Source organism: Anopheles marshallii, chromosome 2, assembly GCF_943734725.1.
Source record: "Anopheles marshallii chromosome 2, idAnoMarsDA_429_01, whole genome shotgun sequence".
In the NCBI taxonomy this organism is placed as follows: Eukaryota; Metazoa; Arthropoda; class Insecta; order Diptera; family Culicidae; genus Anopheles; species Anopheles marshallii.
Window position 1 is genome coordinate 10,590,619 of NC_071326.1, and position 15,623 is coordinate 10,606,241.

The window sequence follows — 15,623 nt, forward strand, 5'->3', positions numbered from 1 at the left end:
GACCACAGACCGGTCGGAAAATGGATGTCCATTTTGAAATGAACAGAAATTCACCTACTCACAGAACACCTCCACCTGCAAAGATTTGACCAAGACATGACAATCTTGGTCCAACCGTCTAACGACGTCCAGCAACGGAATTGGACGATTTTCCTATTGGACAATTGTATTTTAAGGCGACTAATTGGGTCCTCATTCCGACAGCAAGAAAGCAGGTCACCAATAAATCGAATCGATGGGAAAAACGAAGCCAACAGGAGCAACATCGGAGTGTGATTTAATGGTTCCCGCAAACCAATTCACCAGCAACATACACACACACATAACACCGTTAGAAACGACACCACCGGGGGCACGCTCTCGTGAATTCAGTTCATTCTAATTAAACGCAATAATGTGACAGGACACATTTTTAATCTTTGATCTCGTGCGATCCTCGCACCGCGTGCGGAGATAGATGAATCCGATGGCTTTTACACATCGGCACAAAAGGGAAAATGTCGCGGAATGTGCCACAATGTGCTCGTGCAGCAATCGTGCTCGCCCGTGTTTGGCCGCGCACACGGATCGCAAATGATCGCAACTGATTCGTGACGGCAAACATGCGTTTTTTTTTTTGTTGTTGTTTGTTGCGTGCGACAGACGCCGCGTACCGCGAAATGGGTTATTTATAACATTGATACAAAATTTACACACTATAGATTTCAATGTAATGTGCGCCCGGGTGAGGGGAGGCAAAACGGTCCTGCGTGAAGTGGGAACACGCGAAACGAATGAATTTAAATTGGCCAACCGTAGAGGCCAAACCGCCGGTGTTGCTTAGGGTGCCGCGCGACTCGAAGCGGTTTTTCCCCATCACACATTTCAATAAACTAATATTATAAATATATTGTCACCCGAAGGTTGCAGTTCTCTGGGCTGTTTTGCGACGCTGGTCTCTTGCTGCAGCTCGTGTCGCGCAGCGATGAGTTCCTGCCTTTCGTTTGGCGGTTGGAAAATCCCCCCCCCCTCGCTTCCTCCACCCCCCACCCGGTGACATTTCTTTGTTTACTCACGCGCACGCACGCACGCAATGGGTGGAAAATGTGCGAGCCGCACCGTAACTGATGCAAATTGTTCCACGAAACCGAACGCACGCAGACGACAGACCGGATCGCGAACGATCTTCGACTTTATGTCGAACCGAAGTCGTCTGTCGCAGCGTCTCCCTGCGGCGGCATTAATTAATTATTCACGACATATTTATAAATTCGATTTCATTCTGGGCCGATGATCCGCCCTGAAACGTCCTGCGCGGGAAGGTTAATAACATTTCGATGACACACGGCGTACGTGCGGTGTCGGTGGCCTTACACACTGCAATCGATCTATTTCCAAACGAAAGTGAAAAGGCACCGTCGCCTTTAGAAGTCGGGCGGGTAATTAAAATCGAAAAATCACGCATTCGAACTCATCATCGCCGATCTAACGACCGAACATACACACACAGCCGAATCTCTATCTCGCCCATAAATCAGCGCCATCCCGACACGGCACAATGTTCTTTATGCCGCACCCTGTCCAAGGCGGCACCCCGCACCGAATCCCTGGCTTGGCTGCACATGCGAGTGTGTCGCTCCGTTTTTCCCCAATAAAGACAGCGAGATCAAAAGTGGCACATCAAGGATCTGTTCTGTCCCGCGTCTTGTTTGTCCTCCCAGCTTTGAGCTCTCCTTAACGATAATTGATTACATGACATTTATCAATCACGACGTCACCGAACCCCGTCGTCCTTGCGTTTCGGAGCGCTATCATGGCCCGGCAATGGAGGAAGAAAGCCCTCTGTTTACACTTCAATAAACCGTTACCCGACATCCTTTTTCCACCCCCCCAGGCGCGCACGTCCCTTTCCGGGCGTTTTTTGTCGCCTTCGGATCGGCTCGGTCTCTATGTCGACACATCCGACGAACAAAATCAAATAAAATCCACCCCGCACCAACGCTAATGGCTGATCCCCCGAAGGAGCCTCGAGAAAGCGCCCGTTTGTATATTGGCGGGCCGGGGAAAATATTGAAAATATTTCATCAAACCTCTTCTTCATCTCGTTCGGAAGGGAAAACGCGGTGACAATTTCGTCAATTTCCCTCGACCTCGGGCGTGCCAATTTCATAACGGTTCTCCCTTTTGGTGTGAGTGCCGTAGAGTCCTGTGTGTATAAATCATGCTCACCCTTAAGCGAATCGAGGGTGGAAGGAATAATGCCTACCATAACGGTGACATTTCACCAATGCCACCCCTGCGTGAGGGTGGGAGCGTGAAGAGGACGCATAAATACGAAATAAATAACCTGTATCCCGCGAATATTTTACAGCGACCGCGTGATCTCGTCGATAGGGAAGAAAGAAAAGGGACTCCTGAGGGTGGGCTGGGTCGTGTGATGCACACGGGAAGGAAGGAAGGTAATAAACAACTGACATGTAGATTAGACCGCACTCTACACCCGTCCCGTCGTCCCGGTAAGATGGGTTGAGGTGGTGGACGCGGTGGTGGAGGTGAAGGAGATTAATAATAATATTCCTTCCCTCGGAAAGCAGGAAGACGTCACAGAGGAACGCAACCAAAACGGTAGTGAATATCAAAGAACCTGGAAAGGTAACCCCCGGGAGAAAGCCGGTTTGAAGGTGGAGGACATCCGGGATTGTATTTTTTCCCTCCCGTGTGTTTGCGCGGATTCTTTCCTGCTTTCTTTATTCTTTCACTCATTCCGGGAAGAATTGGTTTCAATAAGGAATTTATGTGATTTCCACCCAAAATGGCATAATCGTCACCCTCGAGAGGCAGATTGCGAGCTCCGATGACATTTGCATGCCCCCTGGAATCCTCAGCTTCAATTGCCAACCAACAACCCCCCACTCCGCCCTCTCGCGACACCAAACTGTCTTACCCGTTGCCTCTGTCCGCATTCGCGTGTTTAACCATCCGGAAGCGGTGTTAATAAAAATCCATATTTATTTATGGCCCATTTTTTTCCGTTCGTTTTGTGTTTTAGGTTTTGCATTGCAACACACTTTAAAGGACGGGGAAAACGTTTGCTTCCCATTTTTATTGCCGATGCATGTCGATGGTTTGGTTTTTCGCCGAAAGTTCTCGCTCTCCAAACCTCGACCACGGTTCACGGTGGTCGGAAAGAGGACCCGCCCTCTCGTACACGATCGTTAGGATGAATGTTTAATATTTCCATTAGTTTCGCTCCGGAGTGCGAGTGTCGCGAGGTGGAAAGTGTCGTAAAGTTCGCTTTATCAATACGCATAACAGGAGGTTTGGTTGTTTGCGAGCCCCGCTTGCCGATGGCATTGAGACCATATTTTCGCAGCCGCCTCCCAGCACGCCACCGAACAAAGGTGCCGTTTGGCAATGTGCAAAACAAAAAAATGGAAAACAACCGTATCAATTCAGCTACCAAACACTCACACACACAGAAAAATAGAGAAGAAAAACGAACCCACGCTGCCATAATTTCGTTTCCTAAGACAGCAGTAAACGAATTACGAATTCATCCAACACATTGCGCTTCCGAAAAGTGAATTAATTAGTTCCCATTTAGCGGACGTTGCAGTGGTCTGGGAGAGTACCGGGGGATAGGGGATATTCGATGGATGAACTGACGCCTTTTTTTCGTGCTGATAAACCCGAAACACCCAACCTGCTTCAGAACCTCGAGAGACAGTGTCTCAAACACACAAACGCCTCCAAAGTTGGCCTTCTGGGCTCCGAAAAAGCTTCCCGACGAGAACAATGGTTTTGATGTAACTCGCACACGCACATGGCGTCTCAGCTCTTGTCTAAATACCCGATCAGAGAGCCCCCCCTCTGATCGGTGAAGAAATGATTCTTTTTCCCACCCGAAAGTGTTTGCCACGTGCGAAAATCAGCCTCAATTCCGGTGTGCCAGCGACGATCCCCGAATTGCGACCTCGACGAGTCTCTCAAGCCACTCCGGATCGATCGGAAATTGGAGGGTGAATAAATTACGCGCCTTTTGTTTTCGCGGCCGGCAACACGGACGAAACTGATAGCAACTTCACACACACACATCAACAAAGTTAAAATAAAAATGTCCTCCTTCCAATCCCTCCAATCTCTTGACAAACCCCCTCCTCATTCTGCGTGGCGGACCATTCCATTCAGATTATTTTTATTGGGCGGTATTAGTTATTCAATTATCGTAACTTGCCACCAGGAAAAATGTTTTTCCATCCTCGCACTCCCGTTCCACCTCGACCCTAACCGAGGGATTTGTGTCTTTCGCTATTGCTCTACCATTCTTCAGCCAATGCAAATTCCGCCACATTCCAGCACAGCGGCAGCAGTTCCGACTTCTAATCCACCGGGGCCGGCCACCCAGCTGTTGGGTGCTAAATTAGATGGATTATGGAAGCTTGCCTTCCGCACGCGGGACATGAGTGGCCCGTGTGCCCGTGAGTGGCGACGGTTTCCGGACAGATTTTACATTTTAGCGAATAATTAAACCCGATGAGTGCGTCCCCATGGGCGCGAGGCGTTCATCGATTACACTCCACTGTTCCATCCGCGAATAGGGGTGTGTGTGTGGGGGGGGGGGGGGGGGAAACACATTCGGCACTTTAATTGCAAGTGACACCCGCATCACACGGACCGCTGCCCGCATTCGACGGTCCGGCAAGACGGTTGGCACCAGCCCCGAATCCCGATACACTGTCCACCGACCACCGATGGGGTTAGTTGCTAAATCGGTTTTAATTATTACAAAATTTCAAATTATTTCATCACCTCATAATTAAAATTTCAAACCACCGGGTCCCCTGGCCAGGCTGGACAGGCTGGAGTGTCGGTGCATTATTTCGTGCATGTAGCGAACACGACACGGGCAAGTGATTTGAACGCAAATTTTACAGCGTCGTTCGAATTTGAATGCCGGCGAGCCGTGTTTCGATGCAGCTGTCGACGCTGCGAACGAGTGTGTGGTAATAAAAATAATTTAGTAATAATATGATACTGCTGCAATTGCACACATGGATGCGTTCCGATGCTTCTGTCGCTCGGTGTACACGCGACAACCATAACCAACATAGATTTAGATCGTTTGGAATCAGATTTACCGAGCGTCCTTCTCATGCCGGTGCGCAGAGTTTGCGGGTTGTCTTCTCTGACCCATCATCGACACATTTTCGGGATCATTTCATGTAGTCCGGCCCGGGTTGGGCGCACGATCCCGTACATTGCGATGTAAAACTTAATGAAGTGATAATTCCGAACGATCGGTACAGTTTGCACCAGGAGAAACCTTTTGCCACATCCAGGTCAGGACACACCGGGCTGGATATCGTTGGAGCATTGAAGGTGAACCATTGGCAGTTGACACAGGATGCGTCTCATTAAGCTTGTCCGTTCCTTTTCGTGCCGCTCCCGGAATCGGTCCACGAAACAGGTGCCATTCAATTGGCTGTAATTATGTTTGCCTCACAGGAACTCACGCTAGCACTAGCAGCTTACTTCCTAACGATTTGTTAATGAGACACGACACAAGACACACTGCGGCAAACGGGGGCTCCGGGGCTCAAGGTACCGCAGCAGCTTCCAGCACAGCCCAACCCAAAAGGCACGTGGCACGCTTATTAACGCAGCGCAAACATTGCGATCGGATACGATCGCCCCGGAGCGGCAAAAAAAAAGCAGTGTTTGAAAATTGATTGAACCTGATTTCAAAATAATTACTTCTCGCCCGATGTTTCACCGGCAGCTCCCGCGCTGCGTCGTTCGATTGTCAATTTCAATTAGAATTTGCGCTGCCAGAGGGAACGACGACGACGGGCCCGCCCTAAAGCAAATCAAAACAAAAAATAATCAAATCTCGCTCGTCGAGGTTCGGGCCCTGCGGGAAGAATGAGGGGACCGAAAAAAAACAACCACGACGTGAAGTTGCGTGTGGCATCCCTTCGCGAACGAAAAAAAAAAAACCGGCAGCGCGGTCTTCACAACCACAACATTTCTGTGCCCAAGGATAATCTAGGAATTGCGAAGTTTTCCCTGTTCGCTTTGTTATTCCAGCGAACAAAAGACAACGCGACTCGGGTGCATTTGCCATATTAATATCAAATAAATGTGTGCAGGGCTGTGTTTTTGTTCGGCTTACAATCGCTGCGATGATGTCTTTCGCTCGATTATTAGTACGCGTCGTCACCCGGGGGAATAAATTCGGAAGCAACAAATACTTCAATGTTTGACGCTCCTTTCGGCAAGCATCTCCGCTACTCTGGATGAACGTAAAGGAACTTTGCACCAAACCGAAACTGCATTTACCCTGTGCAATTGTTTTGGCTAAGGGTTTTTTTGTTTCCATCTGCCCTCGACAGCGACTGAAAGGAGACTTCATAATCAATCAAAAGAAAAAAAAAATTACACCAACACCGCGGGGCATATACAGTTTTCCTTTTTCGCAAATCGAAGGGTTTCAATGAGCAACGGGCGACCAGGTTCGCTCTATCTCGCCAAATGCACACCACCATTCGGGGACTTATTTTAGCATTCTACTTTGCAACCACTGGATTCCACTCGGATCCATTTCTCCCCCGAATGCTAGAATTGACTGAGAGCGCATCGAATGGCAGAAGCGAACAGCGAAGAGCGACCGGGTACAAATGACAGACTTTTCGCTATAATTACTCCACCAAGCGCTCCGGCATCGCTGCAATACATTAGACGAACACCAGACAACTAAACGACTCATCGGAAACGACTCCTTCTGAATGGCATCTTCCGGAACGGTCCGGGTGGAAAGATTACCCACGCAACACCCACATCCTCCTGCGTCTTCCGACGGGAAGTCGGCCAACATCTCCGCCAGTGGGGGGAGTGGAGGTTCTTCATCAATATGGAGCCCCAAATCGGGCCCCGGTTATGGAAGTATGGCCGCCTTTGTGATTTTCGTTTGCCGGGCTCGGTTTTGCGAGCTGCTGCTTCCGTTTAATGACAGACCGATGCTGCCAATCCGCAGTTGGGATTTGCGTGCCGTTGGCCAATTACGTGCGCGCCGGCCGGGTCCCTCGGCGTCGGTCGTCTTGCCTCGCGTGCGCTAATGACTAATTTGATGGGTACCGCCGCTTCTGGCCCGGGGGGTTGCCTAGACGGTGGCTTGAAGGTTGATTGATTCTTCGAATGGAAGCATCTCCAAGCCTGTGGCGAATATCGTTGTCACTTCGCGGAATCGGGTTTCGATTCGTACGGGCGCGTGATCAAGGACAACGTAACAGCAGCTAGCTATGTATCATCGCACCGGATCGTTAAGATGCTGCCGAAACCCTTCGACCGGGGGTTTTCGACCACGCAAAAATGACATCGCCGTGGTCGCCGTACCAGCACTCACAGCACCGCAGCGTCTCAGCAGAAGAATCGACTTTTTACGAGACATGTGATTTATAGGTATTCGCTTTTATGATCCCCATCTCGTGGGGTCTCGATGGTCGCTTTTTTTTTTTGCTTCTTCGTTTGTTGCCTTCTCTGGGGCTGGGGGCCAATGTCGACGAAAATAAACTCCACACCAATGACGCCCCACTGACCCCCGGCGTACCCGCCCTTCCCACAAAAAGAGAGGACAACAACAACACTGTCTACAAAGCTGTCAAATAAAGTGAGGTTAGAAGAATTACAACCCCACCGTTTAAGTACAACCCCGGGCACACTTGCCTTTTTGCGCCCATAATCGAGCAGTGATTCGAGCAGCTTCGAACCGGCACAAAATGGCCGCGGCGCATTGTAGCAACCCAACGCAGACGATCGGTGAAAATCGATCAAAGTCATCTCCGCTCACTCGATCGCTATAAAGTCGTGGCAATGTGATCAGCCCAGTCCCCAGCCCAGTCCGGTGCAATTGGCAAAGCCAAAGAAGGACTGCAGGGTTATGGTCGCGACTAAAATACCAATTAGTTCCGCACGTTTTCTGCGCTCGTTTCGAACCAAACGCATCGCTTACGTGCCGGGTACGCTTTGCTTACTTTGTTTTGGTTTTGTTTTGCTTAATCGCTTCTTACCGACTCCGTCATAATCGCACCGTCTCATCTTCCTCTGTGCGGGCATAACGATGATGGGGCTTCAAAGGCAGAGATATAAAAACGCAAATCAAAAGAAGCGAAATGGCGAAAAACGGAACAAGAGACTCAATGTGCAGGAACAGAAAACAAAAAAAAAAGAACCGCTCCCATGATGTTGGGAAGATATGCATGGAGACGTTTGATATAAATTTTATAAAAGCTGAACGAATAAATATAGATTGGGACTGGAGATAGAGCCGGGAGACTGATGCACCGCCTGCCGGCCAGTGCGAGTTCGGTGCCTTTACGCCTTTGCGATGTCCGCCCTTCGCGCTCGTCGGAGGGACAGGCGCACTAGGCTTCGATGATGGTTGGCGATACCCGAAGGGATGCCCTTCATCGTTTTGCTCCATTCCCGCTGTCGCCATTGGACGATTGGGATATTCCGCCCGTCCGTTGCATATGTGCGATCTGTCTTCCTTGCCTTCTGCAAGTATCCTTTTCTCTCTGCCGACTGTTCGTCTTCGCCTGAGAGCCTCGTCTACGTCGTACGTCGTTCTCTTTGATTCTGGCCCGATGACGACGTTACGCTGGCGATGGTGATGATGATGATGATGATGATGGTACTTCACGTTCGCAGAAAATGTACATTTTGAAGAGCAATATTTTTATTCCTTTCGTTCGGTGTTTGAAATTGACCTCGAGCAATGCGGGGATGTAGGGCGGGATGCATGTAAAAGATATGTTCCTTTTGCGAGGTAACGCCCATCACCATCCCTGTGTGTGGTAAAAGCGTCTCTGGCTTTGGTTTTGTGTTATCTACCATTTTGCATTCCTTCAATTCACTCGGGTGGTACAGGAAGTTGTTGCGCTTCTGCAACGCCGCAGCCACGCCACGGGCTGGCCCAATGTCGCTGGTTTATATGACAGATGTGTACTAATTGCAGGTGCAGAACCCGGAATGCCATCCTACGGTCGACCGGACGGGGATCTCAGCGATGACCGCATGCAGCAAATCCTGTCCGAAGCCTCCATGATGAAGCGCGGCGAACAGCCAACGCCGCAACAGCAAGCGCACCATCAGCAGCAAATGCGCGAGCAGATGCAACTGCAGCAGCATCAGCTACAGCAGCTGCATCTCAGCGGACTCGACGACTCTACGCAGCATAGTGACAACGACTCCAAATCTCCGCACAATCGTGATGTTCACTCACCCTTCTCCAAAGACTATCTCAGCGGGCGGCTGGGAAGCACGGGACGACCCAAAAAGTACGACAACGATGACATCTCGCAGGACAAGATCGCAAAGATCTACCAGGAAGAGTTCTCCAAGCTGATGCGCAGTCCTCGAGAGTTCCCAAAGTAAGTATTCGCACCGACATCCGAGCCACTGAGCTAGTAGAGTTGCCGGTGATTAGAACCGCTCTAACGCTTCTCGCATTAGTCTTCTGTTTCCACATTTCCTCAGCGGCGGTATGCCACCGATGGATCGCGTGCAAGACGACAATCTCCGGATGGCATTCGAGGCCTACCATCGCGAACTGGCCAAACTGCAGCAGAACGCATCTGCTGCCCTTCCGGGCATGCCCAACATTTCCAACCTCCCCAACTTCTTGGCACTCCAGCACCAGCAGCAGCAGCAGCAACAGCAGCAACCATCGCAACCCTCCACACCGTCGGGACAGCCGTCGACTCCATCGCAACCATCGCAGCACAACACGGCGACCGGATTGAACGGCGGTTCCGTCCAGGATCTTTCCCTGCCAAAGGATAAGCAATCGTCCGCATCGAAGCTAAACGGTACGATATCCGACGCTGAGTCCGATGCCGACATGAGCCAGAAAGAGCTGGAGGAAAGCATGAAACACAGCGCCTTCAGTCTGGTGAAACCAAAGCCTTCGGAACCGTCGGGCATGTGTACGCCAACGACAACCGCTTCCTCGGCGGCGCCAAGCCCCATCGGCAACAGCATCCTTCCCCCGACAATCACGCCCACGGACGATTTCTCCGTGGCTGCCAGTCCGCTGCAGCGCATGGCGTCGATCACCAACTCGCTCATCACGCAACCACCGGTCACGCCGCATCACACGACACAGCAGCGCCCGCTGAAAGCCATCCTGCCACCGATCACACAGCAGCAGTTCGACCTGTACAACAACCTCAACACGGAGGACATTGTGCGACGCGTCAAGGAATCGCTCTCGCAATATTCGATCAGCCAACGCCTGTTTGGCGAGTCCGTGCTGGGCCTGTCCCAGGGTTCGGTCAGCGATCTGCTTGCCCGACCGAAACCCTGGCACATGCTCACCCAGAAAGGCCGCGAACCCTTCATCCGCATGAAGATGTTCCTGGAGGACGAAAACGCGGTGCACAAGCTGGTGGCCAGTCAGTATAAGATCGCACCCGAGAAGTTGATGCGCACCGGGAACTACAGCGGCACGCCCCAGCTACCCGGGCTCCACATGCAGAAGCAGATGCCGCCGACCATGCCGAAGATGTTGAGCGACTCGATCAGCAAGCTGCAGCAGGATCAGCAGAAAACGTTACTCCAGCTGCAGATCTCCCAAATGCAGCAACAGCTGCCCACGGCTCAGGCTGCCCAGGCCGCTGCCCAGCATCAACATCAGCTGGCCGCAGCAGCAGCGGCTGCTGCCGCCGCCCATCACGCGGCCCAGGTGCAGGAAGTCCAGCGTCACTCGGCACAGCAACCACTCTCCTCACAGCCATCGCCGCTCGGTGCCATGGGCTCCGCGAACTCCTCCTCGCAGCAACGGCCTCAGCAACCGTCACCACAGACGATGCTACTGACGCCACCGGGAATTCCTCCCCAGCACGCTATCTCACTGCAGGGTCACGCGGGGACGCAGGAGAAGAAGTCCTCGATCATGATGCCGATCCATTCGCCCGTTCCGCAAGGTCCGCCCGGTTCCGTTGGGCAACATGCGTCCCAACCGGGGGCACCAAACTCGATGCGCGGATCCCTTCACCAGCACATCTCACCAACGGTGTACGAAATGGCCGCGCTAACGCAAGACCTCGACACGCAGGTGATCACGACCAAGATCAAGGAGGCGCTGTTGGCGAACAACATCGGGCAGAAGATCTTCGGCGAGGCGGTGCTGGGACTCTCGCAGGGTTCCGTCTCGGAACTGCTGTCCAAACCGAAGCCCTGGCACATGCTGAGCATCAAGGGCCGCGAACCGTTCATCCGCATGCAGCTGTGGCTGAGCGATGCCAACAACGTCGAGCGGCTGCAGGTGCTGAAGAACGAACGGCGCGAGGCCAGCAAACGGCGTCGATCGACGGGCCCCGGCGGGCAGGACAATAGCAGCGACACCTCCAGCAACGACACGTCCGAGTTCTACCACTCCAACTCGCCCGGTCCCGGTTCGGTGGGGTCGGCCACAGCTCCGCCGAACAAGAAGCAGCGTGTGCTGTTCTCCGAGGAGCAAAAGGAAGCGCTCCGGCTCGCGTTCGCCCTCGATCCGTACCCGAACGTGCAGACAATCGAATTTTTGGCTAGTGAGCTCGGGCTGTCAACACGCACCATCACCAACTGGTTCCACAACCATCGCATGCGGCTGAAGCAGCAGGTCCCGCACGGGCAACCCTCCGAACCGATTCCATCGCGCGAAAACCAATCCGGCGCCCCGTTCGATCCGGTGCAGTTCCGCGTGCTGCTCGGTCAGCGGCTGATGGAGATCCAGAAGGAAAGGTTAGGTCTGAGCGGTATGCCACTGCCCTACCCGCCTTACTTCGCAGCCACCGCGCCGGCCACCAACCCGCTGGCCGCACTGATCGGTCGCGGGTTCATGCCGGGCAGCGAGGCGGACCTTGCGGCCCTCAACAAGTCTATCAGCGAGCAGATGAGTGGGCTCGACCTGTCCATGCCTTCCACGTTGAAGCGCGAAGGTGACGACGACTACGAGGATGATGCCGAAAATGAGGAGGAAACGGGCAGTGGCCACATGAGCGATTCGGAATCGATGGACGGCAGCAGCAAACGGGGAGGCGATGATGACGACCTCAAGACGTCCCTTTCGCTCGCCAGCTTACAGGCCATGTCGCGGATAAGCCGCCGCAAGCCGGCCGCCCCACAGTGGGTCAATCCGGACTGGCAAGATACGGACAAGAAGACCGCATCCGCGGCCACGGCCATCTCCAACATTCCCTCCGCCAAGAAGGATGCCGCGGACGCCATCATCAACGGTGTGTGTGTTTTGCAGCCGCCCGATGGGGTGCCGTCGGTGCAGCAACGCTTCGCCGCGGCCATGGCAGCGGCTGCGGCTGCTGCCGTTGCGGCGGCCACCGGTGCCGGAGCGACCGTGCCTTCCCAAACCCAAGACGACCCGTCGAGCGATGCGGAGAACGATGACGATGATGCGAAGTCGTCGCACTCGAAACACTCCTCCTACGGTTCGGACGGAAAGCTAGACGAGGATCGTCCAAGAACTGCCCACGACGAATCGGAACCGGACGCACCGTCGGATGCGTTACGGCCGGTGGAGGGGGCGAGTTCAGCACCGGACGCGGCACAGGAGAGCAACGGTAACCGATCGGGCACCGCCAGCCCGGCGTCCTCCTCGGTGACGGTCAAGAAGGAGATCCTCGAGGATAACAACGGTGATCGGTGGGATGCGTACTAGGGTGCCGGTTCTAAACCGGAAGTGAAGCCGTGCCCCAACAGACACACCTGGTGACCGGTATCAGTATCAGTGCAATCAAAACAAAAACAAAGTGAAACACAAAATCGAAAAACGCACATCCAAAATGGACGTTGGACAAACGAAAAGTGTCACCCCCATCCCCTCCCAATAAAAGGGCGTGGAGTTGCCGGCGTAGCAGCAAACAAAACACACAACAAAGAGAATGTAGACACGCGCGCTAGCTGTGTGTATGTGATTGTTCTAAACCTTTTAACCCTTATGTTCTACGCACACGTGGATTTTGTTTCCTCTTTCCAACACAGAACCGATCGACAAGCGTGATACGATCGCATATCCTCGTTCTTCTCGTGCTCTTGTACATACATTGTTTCAAACTCTCCCTTTATTTCTTTCGTTTCCTACCCTTCCCCCCGTCACTTACTCTTTAGCCCTTATCACTATCTCGTAAGAAGACTGTTAAAAGTGAAGTTTTAAAAACAAAAATCGATAACCAAGAAGTAATGCATTGACGCAACATTAGCACAAATCGGCGGGCTGAAAAAAAATCACACAAACAAAATGGGCGACAAAAACAAACGTATGCCCGATTAGACGCTTAAGGTTCATTATTTAAACGACGAACGGTTGTACAAAACCGTTCATCTGGAATAGCAAGAAGACAAAGAAACGGAACCCTTCTCCCTTCGCGTGAGGGAAGCTCGGCATGTCCGGCGGATAAATGGAAGGATCGTTTAGCTTATCTCGGTTAGGTTTTTTTTAATTATCGTATTGTTTTCTATTCACTTATGTTTTTTTTGCTTTTAAATACATAGTTTAGTGGAGTTAGGTAGAAGAGGGTTAGGTTTCTGTTAAGGAGTTCCGGTGGGACGGGAACAAAACAAAACAAAACAAAAAAACACAACCGAACCACAACCGGTGGCGTTCGTGTTCGAATTGCATTTATATGGTTTTATCAAATGTTGTAGATAAATGGAAACGGGCCGAGATTTCCAGCCACTGGTGGAATGTCGTAATAAACGTACTTAGAGAAAATTTAATGCAACACACCACAAACAAAACAATTCACATTCGAACCCGGGGGGCAAACAAAAAACCAACAGGCACTCACTCACACAAGCACACACACTGAAGGAGACGAAATATCAAATCAAAACGAGAAAAAAAGCGAAATTTGCACATAAATCAAGAATCAATCAAAATGTTACCCCAAAACCCCTTTTCGTAGGGTGTAGCGGGAACGAAGAACAATGAGGATAAGCTACTTTTAAAAGAAATTACTTCATACTTCCGCCATCGACCGGTTTTTTTGTAAGATATTAATCATAAACCGCGAGGAGTTTTCAGTTAAAATGGAAAGCCAACGCTAACTCACACAACAACACGCCCAAACACACTCATACATTATACACGGACTTGTACACATTACAAACCGAACAAAAAAGGCCAAATATATTGTTAAAGTCTAAGTAATTGCTAGCGTTACAGAATTGGTACAGACCGGCCGGGTAGTAGACGAACTGCGCGATCTGGGGAGGGGTGATGTCGCTTTAAAGGGCGCTCGGAAACCTAACCAGGTGTGCTTCTCGACACGCGATCGCGATCGAATGTGACTACTTTTGCGTTAATTATGTAGCCCTGCTCGCGCTGATGCGGGTCAAAAGGGCTGTTGTGTTGTTGTTTGTCTGTCTCTTTTTTTTTTAGCATCGATGAAGCGATCTCAAATTTCATACCAAATATATTTAACAGTAGGGCAAGCAAACGAGCAAAACTTCTAGCTAAAACGGCACAGACTGGGGATACAAAAAAAAAAACAAACAAAACTGGGGCCGACAACCTGTTTGCGAACGTTGTCTAGAGGGTGTGTGTATTGAAGCTACTTTTATCTGTACCCTTTATTTTATGAATTATTTCCTCGGAAGGTCGATTAACAAGCGATCGTTTGAGGCTGTACATTGTCCTGTACATAGTACCGATCGTTACGCGACAGATCACCACAACATCCTGTCCCGTTTACTTCCATTCCATCACTGTATGAATAGTTCCCCTCATCCTTCCTTCATTCTTCACCACCGCCCCCCCCCCCCCCCCCCCCCCTCGTTACACCCTGTACGTAAATACTGATGATGATAAAAAAAAATAACATGAGTAGCGATAACCCCCACAGCGCCAACAGCAGCAAAGAAACGCATATCCCGAATTTAGCGAAAGCAACAAGAACCGACCAAAAACAAAAACGTCGATCCATGTTTGCGCATTTAATTGGGTGTCCCTACCCTCACACAGGAAACATTTTAACACGTTTGCCAGACGAAAATACAGAGGGATGTAATCGGTCACTCAGAAGATCACTCAACTTGTATATTGCAACGTACCGTACGTAACCTACGTAAGTCCCCGGAGAACCCCCGCCTGCCGGGGCCGTGCAACTCCCTGGAGGAACTGATTTTAGTTTTTACTTTTACTATATTACATCCCCAAAAGAAAAGGAGCAAAAAAAAAACCCTTCGATGGCGATATATTGTTAGACCGAGTTGGGCGGAGAGTGGTCCGTGCTTGCTCTTACTTAAACGGCTCCGGAAGGGGATTTCGGTTCGAAGCAACTGTTTAACAAATTGTTTCGACAAACACAACTCTCCCTTCCCTCCGGTAGAGCAAGCGAGCTGTGCAACAAAACGATGCGCCCAGGAACGGGTCCGCATCCGAAGGAAGTAAGAATAGCTAGCAAAAGGTTTAACTTTTTTTTTTTTAAATACATAAGTAAATCGAAACAAATTTAAAGTAAAATACAAGTAATGGGAAAATTAAAATAAAAACAAACAAAAAAAACAACGTGCAAAAGTCGAAGCGGAACGATTTAAGAATACGTAAATGCGAGTTTGAGGAAGACGTAATGGGAATCACAGAAAAGCGC

General features: G+C 51.0%; 1 protein-coding gene across 1 annotated transcript in view; it reads left to right on the top strand.

Annotated features, from left to right (window-relative positions):
* The window catches only part of LOC128709583 (homeobox protein cut), a 164,527-nt gene extending 151,836 nt beyond the window's left edge, over window positions 1-12,691 (top strand). The window contains exons 6-7 of the mRNA XM_053804589.1: window positions 8,993-9,407; window positions 9,490-12,691. Coding sequence (XP_053660564.1) covers window positions 8,993-9,407; window positions 9,490-12,691 — 3,617 coding nt within the window. The remainder of the gene's footprint in view (window positions 1-8,992; window positions 9,408-9,489) is intronic.
* Window positions 12,692-15,623: the final 2,932 nt, after the last annotated feature.